This window comes from Neopsephotus bourkii, unplaced genomic scaffold, assembly GCF_033783945.1.
Source record: "Neopsephotus bourkii isolate Nb327-2 ecotype Australia unplaced genomic scaffold, CSIRO-AGI_Nbou_v1 NB_1638, whole genome shotgun sequence".
Taxonomy (NCBI): Eukaryota; Metazoa; Chordata; class Aves; order Psittaciformes; family Psittacidae; genus Neopsephotus; species Neopsephotus bourkii.
The window spans coordinates 5,095,161-5,109,717 of NW_026902113.1; the positions used below are offsets into that span (position 1 = coordinate 5,095,161).

A 14,557-nucleotide genomic window follows, 5' to 3' on the forward strand; every position below is an offset into this window, starting at 1 on the left:
TGATTACCTGACATCTGTAGTAAGTTAAATCAGGACTCAGTAGCTCTTTGCTTACATGCTACTTTTAGACCAAATGGTGTTGTAAATTCTGAGAACAGAAGGCTTCTAACAGCAGAGTGAAATTAACATCTCTTGAAAATGCCAATTGGAAGCTGCTGTGAACAAGACAGGTTTTTGAAGAACACAAGAAGTGTTTGAAACTAGATTTTTCTTCAAGCACTCTCGCTTATTTCTGTACTCCTACTCAAACTTTTTGCTTGTCTGATAAAAAAGACATGGGTAGTGTAGTCTGGTCAAAGTATGTGCTCAGGCTGAACAGTGTGAGCAAACCATGATTTTTCACTTTGTTCTTATTGACAGGAGATTTCTTAGCATCCATCCCATGTATTTCCACAGATGTTTGTTTCAAGAGCAGTTTAGCAAACTAAAACACTGCTTTGTTTTTCTCTTGGTAAATACATCTCAATTCTATTTTTACAGCATTAATATCGCCTGCAAAGCAGAGCTCATCAGCGATCAATAGATTACAGCTCCAACAACAGAAACCAAACCGTCACCATGAAACACTTCCTGAGGTAACTGTTCTGTGTTTTTTCAAGTGTTAAATTATTCTTATTACTTCTATGCTGCAGTGAGTTAACAGTTTTAGCTGTTAGCAGTAATACAGAAGGTGTAAACTAGTTTATACTAGATTGCTTTCTGTTGACCTAGATTTTGCTATTTAATTAAAGCTATTTTAATTTAAAATTTCCAGTTTTTATAGAAGCAAATAATGTGGGAAGTGTCTTGTGGGATTGGAGCATTGATGTATCAAATCAGTAGTGCCTGATATGTCAGGGGAAAATAGGAGAAATGGTAACCTGCAATAGTTCTTGAAAAAAGTTGGGTTTTCTTTCCTATTCTTCCCATTCAAAAATGCAGTCTGCTGTCTGTATTCTTGGAGTGTTATTTGTGAAAGCAGAGAAGGGGAGATGGCTGCCAAAAATGTGCAAATGTTTTTGAAGCCAATTGTGCTCAGTTTGGAGGGGAATGTCCATTACTTACTCCTATATGACTTTCAGTTTTTTCTCTATAAACCAAGGTACTATGGGAGACTTGCAGGCACCAGCTGTAGGTGCAGAAAGCCCATGGTTTCTTTGTTGTGCAGTCAGCAGAGAGAGTTGAGGACTCATAGAAACGAACAGAGATAGCAAACATAATTTGTGTATAAACCAAAGAAATAATTTTCTGTCTGGATGGGAAAAACCTTTTCAAGAGAGCTGAAACATAGGCTTCTATATAGAGCATCTGTCACTATATATTTTCTCTCTCTTTAGGCTGCTTATAGTAAATAGTTGTATATCAGCATTATCACCTCTAGGCTAATCATCTCTAATGACTTTACTGCCAAGCCAGCTGTGGCCTAAGCACTTCTGTGGGGTGTTTGGGTCAGTTTTCTCAGGTATCTTGAGCAAGCTGCAAAAGGACTCTATAAATAGGTTATATACAGGTTAAATGTATAAAACAAATATTTATTTGCCCACACCCACAAAAGACAGCTACAATTTAATGAGCCATTAGGCTGTTAGTGTGATCACCACCCTGATGGGCACCAGTCAGGAGGGAAAAGATTGACACCTGCAGCTCTGAGGCCCAGATCTTGGGACTGGATACTCACAAGTCTTCCATAAACTCCACTGGTACTGGTCCAGTGACTGAATGGTTCACTACTAGCCTGGCTAACGTCGCTGTGGTGCTTTTCCCCTTTACAGTTTTATAACATTCCATGTTGGAGTCTTCCTTATTAGATCCTGCTAGTGACTTTCATCTCGGCAGCCCTGTCTCTATAATTTTTACCTTTCTTTCTCTCTGTAGACTTGCTCAGCAGCCTGGCCCATGGTCACAGATTGGTGCTATATGGGGTCTGGGCCATGAATCCTGCATAAATAAGACTCTACCCTCCTGGGACTTGGATGGGAGCCCCCAGCTGGGGTCAGAGAGGGTGTCACAGCTTGCTCCTGTCATGGCCTGGTATCTTTTGAGCATAATGCAATTTTGCTCCCTCCTGATGGAGAAGCTGAGCTTTTGATGACTTCTAAGCTGCCAGCTCTTCCCTGACTACAGTAAACATGTTGCCTCTCCCTTTAAACTGTCTGGTTTGCCCTCCTTTGATGTCCTGGCGCCTTGGTGTTTCCTTCCCATGTTGGAGAAGCCATGTTCCTGAGGCTGACTTGAATAAACTACCTCCTACTTCTTTTCATGGTATTTCTAAAGTCAGTGAATCCTAAAAGATTTTGGAAGTCTTGATGGTGTTAACTTTTCTTAAGTAGCCAAGGTAGATCATCTGAAAAGCAATGGCTTATCTAAATAGCACAGACTAGGACTTTGTTATACAAAGTCCAGTATTACAAAAGCTGAACAGAAAGTCAGATTAAGGGGTCGGGGGGGGGGGGGGGGGTAATGCAGAGCACCTCAAATAGGAAAACACTGTTGAAATAGTAAAGCTGTTCTGTTCACATACAAGCACCTGGATTTTCCTGGTTTATGTTAATGATTTGACACAAACTGATACGAGTAATATAACCTCATATTTTGTAAACATATACGAAATATGGGGAGATTAAGAAATAACTTGGGTTTATCCTCTAAGAGAAGTGCTCAGTGGGGACACTGAGTTCTGTTGTATGTCTTGCAGTTGCAGGTTTGTGTGATAGGGTATAGAGCAGTGAAGTTTGAAGCTGCAGTGGTATCGGGAAGTTCCCTTCCACACACTTCAGGAACCTCCAAGACTGTTTCCTATATGCTGTATTGAATTTCCAGCAGACATCTGGAACATTGAAGTCCTCCATAAGAACAAGGACTAGTGACTGGGAGACTTCTCCCACATGCTTATGAAGTATTTCATCTGCCTCTTTAACAGGTTCCCACCATATCTGCCTTATTGGCCTTCCTCCTGACTGTTATCCATAAATGCTGAACCCTATAGTTACCATCATTAAGCCATAGACAATCAAAACACTCTGTCAGTGATACTTCCACTTTTACTGTAACTTATCTGAAACATCTGAAATAAGAACAACTTGGAGAACCAACTGTAGCAGATACTTAGGGTTTTTTTTCAGTAAATCCTAAAAACTTGACACCTCTTAATCTACTGCAAATCAGTGCATGAGCACTATCATATTTGAAGTGTAATTTCTGTCTTACTGGAGTCAGATAAAATCATCCGACAAAATGAAAATCAATTAGCAAAAAACCAAAAGTGGAGAAGTGTGGAAAGCTGCTGTTAAAAACTACTCTTATGTTTTCCTTAGTTGCCACAGTGACTTGCTTTCATGTCTAAATGGAGAAATAAGATGGATTTCAGTTGTCAAGCATGCAAAGGCACACAGTGAAGATGAATCTCTTGTGTTTTAAAGGAGCTGACAACAGGTTTGTCTAGCAGAAGAACTCATCAGTACATTACTTCTTGTTTGACCTTCTATTCATGCTGTAAGCTGCACAAATAAACAGAGGTAGTCAAATTAATTAGCCCCTAACGGGGTAGTGTCACTTGCTTACTCACCTATTTGGACAGCTTGTCATCCATATCTTCTGTGTCCCTGACTTCTGAAGCCATAATTAGAATATTCAGGAAGGAAATATTGATATGTATTGCTTTCTTCTCTGAGCTCAGTATGTCCTTCAGGAAAAATAGTTGTGTAAGAACCTTTCGTATCTGTAGGACCTAAAACAGGACACATAGGAGAGTAAATGATGTAGAAGGAGACTCAGTGACTTTCATTTCATTTTTAAACTAGTCATTTTGGAGGGTTTACAGTTGGTTTTGGTTTTTTTTACTTGCTTCTTCCCTTCCCCTCAGTTTTAAATGCAGTCACTAGCATTGGGTATCTAGTTGAAGTTTTCATTTTACCCAAAATACTTGTTTTTTTTGTCGCTAGCTCTGAAAATACTGTGGTTCTGAAATTACTGGGGGAGGGAATAAGCACCTTCTAATTTATTAGTTTCAAAACATTGCACAGTAGTTAATCTCTACTTCCTTTCATGTCAGTGAAACACTGCGTGTTGCATTGTGCATACATCTTGCTGTTTAGGCAAATACACCTTACACAGGAAAGAGCTTCACAGAAATATTAGACCACGTTGGAAACCTTTACTGCTGCTGTGTGCTTCCTTATGCCAGGCAGAGCAGCACGAGCTGTGGGGAATAGAAGTGCTGTGATTGCAGCAGCCGTACTCTTACTCTGTGCTCTTTTTGGCTTTACATTTCTGTGTGTCTTGAAAGGACCCTAGCAATTGTAGAACCCCTTTTCTTCACCCCCTCCCTTGTGGAAGAAAGCTCTCCAGAACCTTTGCTGAGCCCCATTATTGCTGATAGAGGTGGGTTGGTTGTTTGGTTTTGCAGCATTCCTGGTAGTCCTTGCAAGGTACTGACTGCCTAATATTGTTGTTTCTATTTTTTTTTCTGTTAAAGCTGTTCTTAGTAGAAAATCAGAGCTCAGAAATAGTGACAGCAGAGAAGATAGAAAAGGCTTAAACACAGAGGAGCAGGGAAGGAGAGGTGAAATAAATGCGTATACCATCCCCTAACTGATGTTTGCTAGTTATACAGAAGAAAACTTTACATTTCTGTAGCTGTGGTGGTAGCTCTAAGCACTGGGTGATGTTCCACAAGTCCATAAGGCAATACTTACTCATTTCAGAACATTTGTGTTGGCTTGATATTAATTTTTTTTTTCTTGGAACCCAAGTAAGAAGTACAGTTTTCTGTAGTATTAATCTCGGAGCTCAGTGACCCTTTCTGTGGGCCAAACTGGGAGAAGTACACTGAGTTGTATTGATGCTCAGAAGCAAATGGGTAGCACTGATGCCCAAATGTTTGTCATCAGCAACTGGGAATGAGTAATCCTGACTTCTTGTGGGAGGATGACTGCATGTGTGTCCACTCATACTGCATCCTTGGCAAGGGAACTGCCTGTTGATTGGCAAATAATGATGTGCACATCAGCATCTTATTATGCAGTTTTTTCTTTGTTGTACCTGAACAAATGTTTGTATGAACTCATTTAATGTGCTTTGCATGTATAAACACAAATCTGTAGGACTGTGCAGCTGCAAGAAATACAGGAGGAAGAGCTTGTATTGGGATGGGGAAGAATAGAGTGCAAGCTTGAGGAACACTTTCATTTTTATAATACTTCTGTTCTTAAAGCTCATCTCAGGATCTCAAGTACTGCTGTATATGACCATGCAAACTGCTGATGAAGCACACTCTCCTATGCTAAGAAAAATAGCAAAGTCAAGCAGAACAAATAAAGACATAGAAGAGATTAAGTGGAGAGGAGGCTTGGAACTGGACTCTAGAACAAACCAGAAGTTACTGCCACTGTACAGTAGTCAGTCATGTGGCTCATGATTCACTTCCATGTGGGTTCATGTTCGTGGGACACATAGCTCTTAGTGTCTCCACCTTGCTTACATGAACTGACATGCATAGCTGCTAGCAGGTAAGCCAAGTTTTATAATCACTAGTGTGCTTTTATTACAGGACTTCTGCAAGCAAGAATTCCATTTTATAAAGAACAACCCTTTGAAAACCAGATTGTGTTATTTTTCCTGCTGTTCATGTTACAAATGGAAGATTTCCACTGTTGTAAGCTTGAGATGGATGAGTAGTAGAAAATTGAGGTATTGACAAAGGCTAACTTTCTTCTATAAGCTACCTAGTAGAAAACTAGTGTTCGTTGCTTTATTAGCATATTTTAGTGAATCACAGATGTAGTGTTTGAGTGCTTTAGTGACATGTTTTTAGTAGATGCATTTTTATTAGCTAATCTTTGTGCAAACCACAGCTGGAGCAAAACTTTAGTGGGAAGGTGGTTGCAACCATGTGGTCACAGCCCTGTCCCATTTAGAGTTTTTTTCCTTTGATTAGCGAATCTGTCATTGAGCCTGAAGGCAGGAACACATCATTTCAATGCACCTAATAACTCCCCACACACTGCAAAACTTGTCCATATCACATAATGCAGTAAGAAACAAAGTTTTGAGTAATGAAATGGGTTGTGATGCTTTAGTCCTGTAGTCGTGAGCTTTGTGTGTTTTTTATGGGAACAGTCTTCCTCATTAAAAGGAAATCTTACATGGGCTGTTAACATGACATGAGTCTTTCCTCCCCTCTTTTGTATAAAAGAGCTCTCTACTCAGACAGTTGCTCTAATAGAGGCCTAACCTTTGAAAACAAAGCAGGCCAAAAGAAAGCAACTCTAAATTCTATTACAGATGTACGGTGAAAACCCAGAACTTTTGTTTTGCCACACTCTACCTTTTGTGTGGAGTTTGGCATTAATCTCTTGTATTCATTTCTCTGGACCTTCAGCCTGACTACAGAACTGGGTTGTTCTGAGGAGGCTGGGGAGTGGTTGTAGGTTCTGTTTGGATTATTCAGGGATGGTGGGCTAGTCAAATCTGTGAAGGTCGATAGCAAATGTCTGTTGAAAAACCAAAATGCCAAATGTTAGCCTGTGTTTTTTTTCAAGCCACTATTAAAGGTTTCAGTTTGAAGGCATTAGTTGACCTTATATGAGACTGACTTACCCTTCTGACTGTTGGAAACTTAACTAAGAATGGCCACTTGGCTGATGACAGACTTGCCTCCTGGTAACTGGTCTTGTTCTTAATACTAAAGGTCATAACCTGCTGTGAAGCACATGCAAACTCCTCTCAATAGTGTGTTCTGGCACATCTTGCAGGGACAGGGACAGACCAAATATTTCAGTGTCAGGAGCTGAAACTTTTTTGCTTGTCTAAAACTTGATTTCAGTGTAGGAGTGATTCTGCATTCTTTGTTTCACTTTGTATCTAAAATAGAGGCTTCCTGATGCATAAAGACAAGGGGGTTGCCTGCATGCAGATGTTTGGGAGTGTTAAGTGAAGTAACTTAAAGTGTGAAGATAAAGCAGATGCTTTTAGAGCACGTTGAATAGTTATGTGGATACTCTATTTAAACATAAAGTGGCTTTAGTTCTCTTAGCTTAATCTCCCTTCAAAGGCAATTAAGCTAAAGTGAACATAAAGGAGATTAAACTCCTATGTGGACATTAAAAAGAGTTAACTTATCTTCCCTTCCCTGAATGTGCTTCTACACCATGCCCTTCAAGATGTTTTTAGGAAGTGATGGAGTCTTCAAGCTTTATTAAAGCTATCTGGAATTAAGTATTTCAGAATAACCACTGCACTGCATTGAAAAGAATAATACAGAGTCTCCTAACAAATAACTGTCCTTTGAAAACATCAACAGCATGTGGAAAAAATAATGGGCTAATGATGAATATGCATGCACACGGGCTTAGAGACCCAATTATTTTTGACTGTTTAATGGCAAACTAGCATATCAAAGCTGTATTGATGTTTTCCCATAATATAATTATAGACTATAATCACAGAGAGTTTGAAGTTGGAAGGGAGCTCTAGGGGCCATCTAGTCCACTCCCCCTGCTATGGCAGGGCCACCTAGAGCTAGCTGCCCAGGACCATGTCCAGATGGTGATGTTCCAGTTGTCAGGTCTTTACAACTTGCCTTCCTGAAATGTGCTTCTGAATCCAATGTCCCTGGGTAGATCTCCCACACACAGCTCGAGTCCTGGTACACCCCATAGGAGTTGACATGTTGGATAACACAGCACGATCTGTGCATTCATAGCTGTAGAAATGAGGAAGCAAAACTGTGTCTAGGTAAGTTATAGCCCATGAAATCTGCTTTTGGGGTGTGTTATGTAATTGTGGTAGCAGTATGTGGGCTTTGGTAGCAGCTGCAATGCTAACAAACTTTAAAATAGAGTATTTCTCATGTACACAGCCTCTTTGAGGCTTTTGTAGGATCACAGGAGAGTTCAGTCTAGGAAGGACATCAGCAGATCTGTGGCCCAACCTTCTGTTCACAGCAGGTCAGTTCTGAGGTCAGACTGGGATGCTTCAACTTATAAACATGGAATCATAGAATACTTAGGGTTGGAAAGGACCTTAAGATCATCAAGTTCCAACACCCCTGCCATGGGGGTTCACACTAAACCATGTCACCCAAGGCACTGTCCAACCTGGCCTTGAACACTGCCAGCGATGGAGCATTCACAGCTTCCCTGGGCAACCCATTCCAGTGCCTCACCACCCTAACAGGAAAGAATTTCCTCCTTATATCCAATCTAAACTTCCCCTGTTTAAGTTTTAACCCATTACCCCTTGTCCTATCACTACAGTCCCTAATGAAGAGTCCATCCCCAGCATCCCTATAGGCCCCCTTCAGATACTGGAAGGCTGCTATGAGGTCTTCACGCAGCCTTCTCTTCTCCAGGATGAACAGCCCCAGCTTTCTCAGCCTATCTTCATATGGGAGGTGCTCCAGTCCCCTGATCATCCTCGTGGCCCTCCTCTGGACTTGTTCCAACAGATCCATGTCCTTTTTATGTTGAGGACACCAGAACTGCACACAATACTCCAAGTGAGGTCTTACAAGAGCAAAGTAGAGGGGCAGGATCACCTCCTTGGACCTGCTGGTCACACTTCTTTTGATGTGGCCTTTTGTGGTTGGCTTTCTGAGCTGCAAGTGCACACTGAAGCCGGCTCATGTTCATTTTCTCATCAACCAACACCCCCAAGTCCTTCTCCACAGGGTTGCTCTGAATCTCTTCTCTGCCCAGCCTGTAGCTGTGCCTGGGATTGCCCCAACCCATGTATAGGACCTTGCACTTGGCATGGTTAAACTTCATGAAGTTGGCATCAGCCCACCTCACAAGCATGTCAAGGTCCCTCTGGATGGCATTCCTTCCCTCCAGCGTATCAACCGAACCACACAGCTTGGTGTCATCGGCAAACTTGCTGAGGGTGCACTCAATCCCACTGTCCATGTCAGCGACAAAGATGTTGAACAAGACCGGTCCCAACACCGATCCCTGAGGGACATCACTCGTTACAGGTCTCCAGCCGGACATTGAGCCATTGACCACAACTCTTTGTGTGCAGCCATCCAGCCAGTTCTTTATCCACCGAGTGGTCCATTCATCAAATTGATGTCTCTCCAATTTAGAGACAAGGATGTCGTGTGGGACAGTGTCGAACACTTCGCACAAGTCCAGGTAGATGACATCAACTGCTCTAGCCCTATCCATCAGTTCTGTAGCCCCATCATAGAAGGCCACCAAATTGGTCAGGCAGGATTTCCCCTTAGTGAAGCCATGCTGGCTATCACCAAGCACCTTGTTGTTTTTCATGTGCCTTAGCATGCCTTCCAGGAGATTCTGCTCCATGATTTTGCCAGGCACAGAGGTGAGACTGACTGGTCTGTAATTCCCTGGGTCATCCATTTTCCCCTTCTTGAAAATGGGGGTTATCTTTCCCTTTTTCCAGTCATTGGGAATTTCACCTGACTGCCATGATTTTTGAAACATGATGGACAGTGGCTTAGCAACTTCATTTGCCAGCTCCTTAAAGACCCGCAGATGGATTTCATCAGGTCCCATGGACTTGTGTGCATTCCAGTTGTTAAGATGGTCTCGAACCAGATCCTCTCCTACAGTGGGCCCAAGGTCTTCATTCTCACAGTCCCTGCATCTGCCTTCCAAAACTTCTTTCAGTAGGGGGTTAAACTCTGAGGAAGGAGACTCCCAGCCTCTCTGTGCAGCCTGTGCCACTGCCTGACTGTCCTCATGTGGAAAAAGCTTCTCCTTATATTTAGGCTGAGCCTCTTATGTTTCAGCTTATGACTGTGGTTCTTTATCTTCCTGCCTTGCACCACTGTGAAGAGCCTGGGTTTGTCTCCTCCATAATCTTCCCACAGGCACTAGAGGCTGCTGACAAGTCCCCCTAAAGTTATCTCTGCAGCAGGGTGAAGAAGCTTAGCTCTTCCAGCCTCTTCTCCCAGGTTCTGTGCTCCAGTCCTTCCACCTCAGGAGCTTCTACTGGAACCTATCCAGTTTGTCAAAGCCTGTCTTGTATTGCTGAGGCTCAGAACTGGATGCAGTATCTAAATAAGGGCTTTCTTGGCTTACTGTCAGTTCTGCACTTCGAGAAATTGTGCAGCATCAGTGCTGTGTAACAGCTGATCTTGGGGAGAACTGGCAGTCCTCAGGACAGGCTCTTAAACACCTTCTCTCCTGGAGGTGGGGGAAGCTGTAGTTTCCTTAATCATCACTCTTCACTCTTGTGCACCCGAGTGTTGATTCCTGTTCATCAGGATAACCACTCAGCTTGGAGCAGCCGCATGCAGAGCCAAAGCTAAGCCTGGATGTAGTGGCTGCTTGGATCCTCAGCAGCCATAACAGGGTGACCTGTGCTTTCTTCCATGTAGTCCAGTTTCTCCAAAGCATTAGTAGGAACTAGGAACTAGTAGGAACTGGCCTTTTATTTTAAGGGGACAGAGTTTCCAGAAATACCTTTTTGAGAACTCTGGTGCTGACTTATTCTGTGCTTCCAGTTCTGGCACTTTGTGCATGCCAAGAGTAAAAACCATTTTTAACGCTTGCCAGGATAACTGTTTGCAGTGTGAAAGCTGCTTTTGCCTTATAAATGTTCTTAGGCAATGGAAACTTGGCCTGAGAAAGTACCTTCTGCTTGAGTGGTGACCTTGTTGAAGCAAACTGCTCAAAACTCTTATCAAGGCTTCTTCTTTTGCCAGGATGTTTGTCCAGGTATGCCTGTACTTCTACTGCAAGTGCTTGTGGCGCTGCCTGAAATTTGTGGTCAGGAAACTAACTGGTCAGTGTGAATTGCAGAGGATTTGCTACAATACCAAACCTGGAGCTGCCAGAACTATGAAAATAGGTAACTGCAGAATACTTCTGCATGCCTTTTTACCTTTCTGCCTCTTCTAAAAACAGTGTGATTTTGTTCTTATAAATAAACAATTGTTCAATGAATCAAGTATGAACTTGGCTTGTCTGACATGATGCTTTCAAATATTGTTCTCCTACAGAGGCATCACTGAAGGGTTCAAAAAGTAAGGTGAGTGGAAGATCTCGTCATTGACCTTTCTCTGTTGTGTCCTGTGCATTTGGTTTGCTCAGTCTGCTGTTTGCTAACCCCAAAAAACACTTTAAGGCTTGATATGATTTTCTATTAAAACCATCTTCTACTGAAGAGGGTCTTGTGTCCACAACAGCAGGTGATCTTGCAAACTCAAGGAGAGTGTCCTGTGCTCCAGGGACAGGCACACCGTGGCACTGATGAATGAAGGGGGCAGCAAGCTGTGGTGGAGATGATGTGATATACTTTGGGGCTTCTGAGCTTGATTCTTCATCCTGTCTTAGAATTTTTGTAATCTGCAGTCAGTCACACACTTTACACCTCAGGGGTTTTGTGTGGGAAGCAGGGATAAAAGGGGCTGAGGGCAGGAGCTCCTAGATAACTGAGACAACTGTCTTTGCTTTCATTTTAGATATGTTAAAGGAGAAGAGCCTCTTTTGCTTCATCCTTTCAGTGTAGCACTGGGTATGCTATCCTAAATTGTCACAGAGCATTTGTGTATACATTAAATAGCATCATTCAGCTGTTCCTTTCTCATCGGCATGAGAATCAGTGATGCTGAAAAGCTTACCTCAGCATTAGCAAAACCAGTGTCTCATAGCTCATAGTTCAGCATAATGCTTCCAAATATACTTGTAGCACAAACAGAAAGGCAGAATCTTATTTAAAAGCTTCCATTTAGGCAATTGTGTAGTTTTGAGACAAAGCACCAGCAGGTTCAACCTTTTAATTTTTTAATGTTGGTTTTTGAATACTGAACTTCCAGGGACATCTCTACAAAGTGCAGTGACATGCAAGAAAAAGGAAGAATGCTTTGCTGTCCTACTGCAGTGTGTTGGGAGAGCTGTCAAAGGAAGGCTAGCAGTCTCAGTGTAGTCAGGGAGATGATTTTTGCTTCTTGATCAAAGGCCTCGGTGCAGATCACCTTCACTGGCAGCCACCACAGAAATGTGATTGACTACAAGGGCATGAGAAGTAACTTGAATTCTTACAGGGCTAATGCCTGAAACTAGTTAGTAAGGTTGAATAGAGTGAAAGGTGTGTGTGTTTATGTTGAGTTGAGTTTTCTGGGCTGTTAATCTAGAAGCTTTTGGGTATCAAATTTACCATTGTTAACTTCTATTGGATAATATCTTCCATAGGAATTAACATGTGTTTAAAATCTTTTTAGCGGCTGCAAACTTCAGTAAATGTTCACCCTGATGCTATTGAAAAAACAATAGATGACATCATGGAGCTGAAAAGGATTAATCCAGATATAAATCCACAGTAAGTTTATGGTTTCCTTACAAAAGAAATGGGAATTACTGATTTCTTCAGGGCTTAGGTCCATGGAGAACTAGTTCTCTGTAGCTGTTGTGGCACACAATTTGAAGATGAATTTCATCCCTCAGCATGAAACTCCATCTTAAGCTTTGTCAAGAAGCCGATGGAAAAAATGGATAATCTTTTATGGTGACTGTAACAGGCAAGTCATGAGTCTCTATCTGATTTCCTGAATCATGCTGTCTTAGTATATTGTTGATGCATTGATTTATGGGGACCAATTCCACAGAGATAAAATACCACCAAGGCAGGTAGTGCTGGCAGTGCCTGTCATGCTTCTTAGCAAGGCTGTACGTGGCTTTTTGAGAAGGGAAGAAATAATTCTGTTGTAACTGATATAAATAGTATACTCTTTTAAATATTAAAACTGCCTTTAATTATCCAAGCTCAAGTTTTAATGATACAACATAGCTGATATGAGATTGAAGAGACTGACAGCAAACTGTTAAATTTACAAGTGTGTATTGCAAGAGTAACCACTTTTGTGATGCACTGTTTCTCAGCCCATAGCATATGGCACAAGATGGTGTAGGTCAGGAATTTGTGGTTGAGTGTTACATTATTCAGGTGATAAGCCTGAGGTTCACTCTTCTTTCTAAACTTGAAATTGATATACATAATCCAAAATGAGTACCCATACATTGACTGCTGCTTTTCTTTAAGTGGTCAGCAGCATCTGCAGTGGGGAATGGGGGGGGGGGGCCTGGGGTGTGCAAGGTGGTGCCACATACACAGAAACACACCTTGCCACTAAATTGTTCTTTATATTAAATTAATCATAATTCTGCTCAACTTGAAGCATCTGCCCTGCAGTTTTGCTTGTGAGCCATTTATTTTACACTAAAGTTCTCTGGAGAAATTTCAGCAAAAGCAGGTCAGTATTTCTGCAGTCAGGATTAAGGAAAATTCATCGACTTGCCCACTCTTGAATATAAGAAAACCTGCATCCAAACTGTCTTGTTCAGAAGCTCTGGCCTTCTCTTGCATAGCAGCGACTTGAAATCTGTTGTGGTAAAGACTGAGACGTGTGTCATGCTGTATGAGTTTCTGCAAATTAAATGCAGTGATTTTTATTTTATTTTTTTTGTTAATGTAGCATATTTGCAGAGCTGAACTAGCATCCTAGGGGTGTTTGCACTGAGCTGCTCTTGAAAGCTGTGGGCTGCTGTGACCTGAGGAGGAGACCCACAGTAATTTCCCTTTATGAAAGTCTCTCAGATGTGTGTGTGTATTTAGTGGTGGAATGAAGTAGGTAGAATAACCAGGTGACACATGCAGTCGACACAAACTGTGCAGGCAGTCCTTGAAATACTCCCAGTTTTTGAACTCTCCCCTGTCTGGTGGAGCACCTGGAGCTGAACGCAAGCCCTGGCAGGCTGCTCCTGTGCTCTGAGACCTGCCACTGCCAGCACAGGGATGGCAGGGAGGAGGTGTGGGGCATCAGCAGCTCACCTGCCTCCTCTGTTTGGCAAGGAGGAGAGCATTCCTTAATGAAAAGCAGAGTGGGGAAACTAATTCCACCCACTTCCCCCTGCCATGAATAATACTGCATAGAGCATTTGACTGCCTTTAGATAAAGTGCAAATATGGCTTACTTTGTATATGTTGTGCAACTTGGAACTCAAAAATACAATATTTTTTTTTAAGATAAAATTGCTCTGCCACCACCTGTCACATTCTGTTCTAAACTACTCCAAGTTTATAGAGTAGTTAAAACCATTACAGCTGTGGTTTAGTGATGCACTACAACATTTCACATGCAGTCTCGTCAGGCTTTTCAGCTTTCTTTAAAATGCAGCCTTTTTGTACACCTGGAAGGTATAAAAAGTGAAGCATGTTTAGAAAAAAAATCCCCAATTTTATAATCTAAGGAAGGCACTAAGCATTTCACAACCTTGTTTAGTATAATATTGATCTCTGAAATACTCCCGTTGTAATTAAAGTCTTGGGCTATCAATTAATAGATGTAATATTATTCATGTACATTAATGAATTAAACAGGTAGGTACCTAGTAGTGCTGCTCATATGATTGAGCTGGATTATGTTACTTCTTTCCTCTTCTGCTGAGGTTGGGAGTATCTCTTCAAGCATGCCTGCTGCAGATTGTGGGGTACAGAAATCTGATTGCAGAGGTTGAAAAGCTTCGCAGAGAGCCATATGACTCAGAGAATCCACAACATGAGGAAATGCTTCTGAAGGTAGGTGCTTGAGAGGTATTTAAAGGGCAACCCTTTT

The 14,557-nt window shown here is 41.9% G+C and overlaps 1 protein-coding gene across 3 annotated transcripts in view; it reads left to right on the forward strand.

Annotated features, from left to right (window-relative positions):
• ELMOD1 (ELMO domain containing 1) overlaps positions 1 to 14,557 on the forward strand; it is a 42,918-nt gene that overhangs the window by 16,697 nt on the left and 11,664 nt on the right. For all 3 annotated transcript variants that reach the window (XM_061374464.1, XM_061374463.1, XM_061374465.1), the window contains 5 exons: positions 481 to 575; positions 10,649 to 10,794; positions 10,946 to 10,974; positions 12,167 to 12,264; positions 14,391 to 14,520. In XM_061374464.1, coding sequence (XP_061230448.1) covers positions 559 to 575; positions 10,649 to 10,794; positions 10,946 to 10,974; positions 12,167 to 12,264; positions 14,391 to 14,520 — 420 coding nt within the window. In that variant the 5' untranslated portion in view covers positions 481 to 558. The remainder of the gene's footprint in view (positions 1 to 480; positions 576 to 10,648; positions 10,795 to 10,945; positions 10,975 to 12,166; positions 12,265 to 14,390; positions 14,521 to 14,557) is intronic.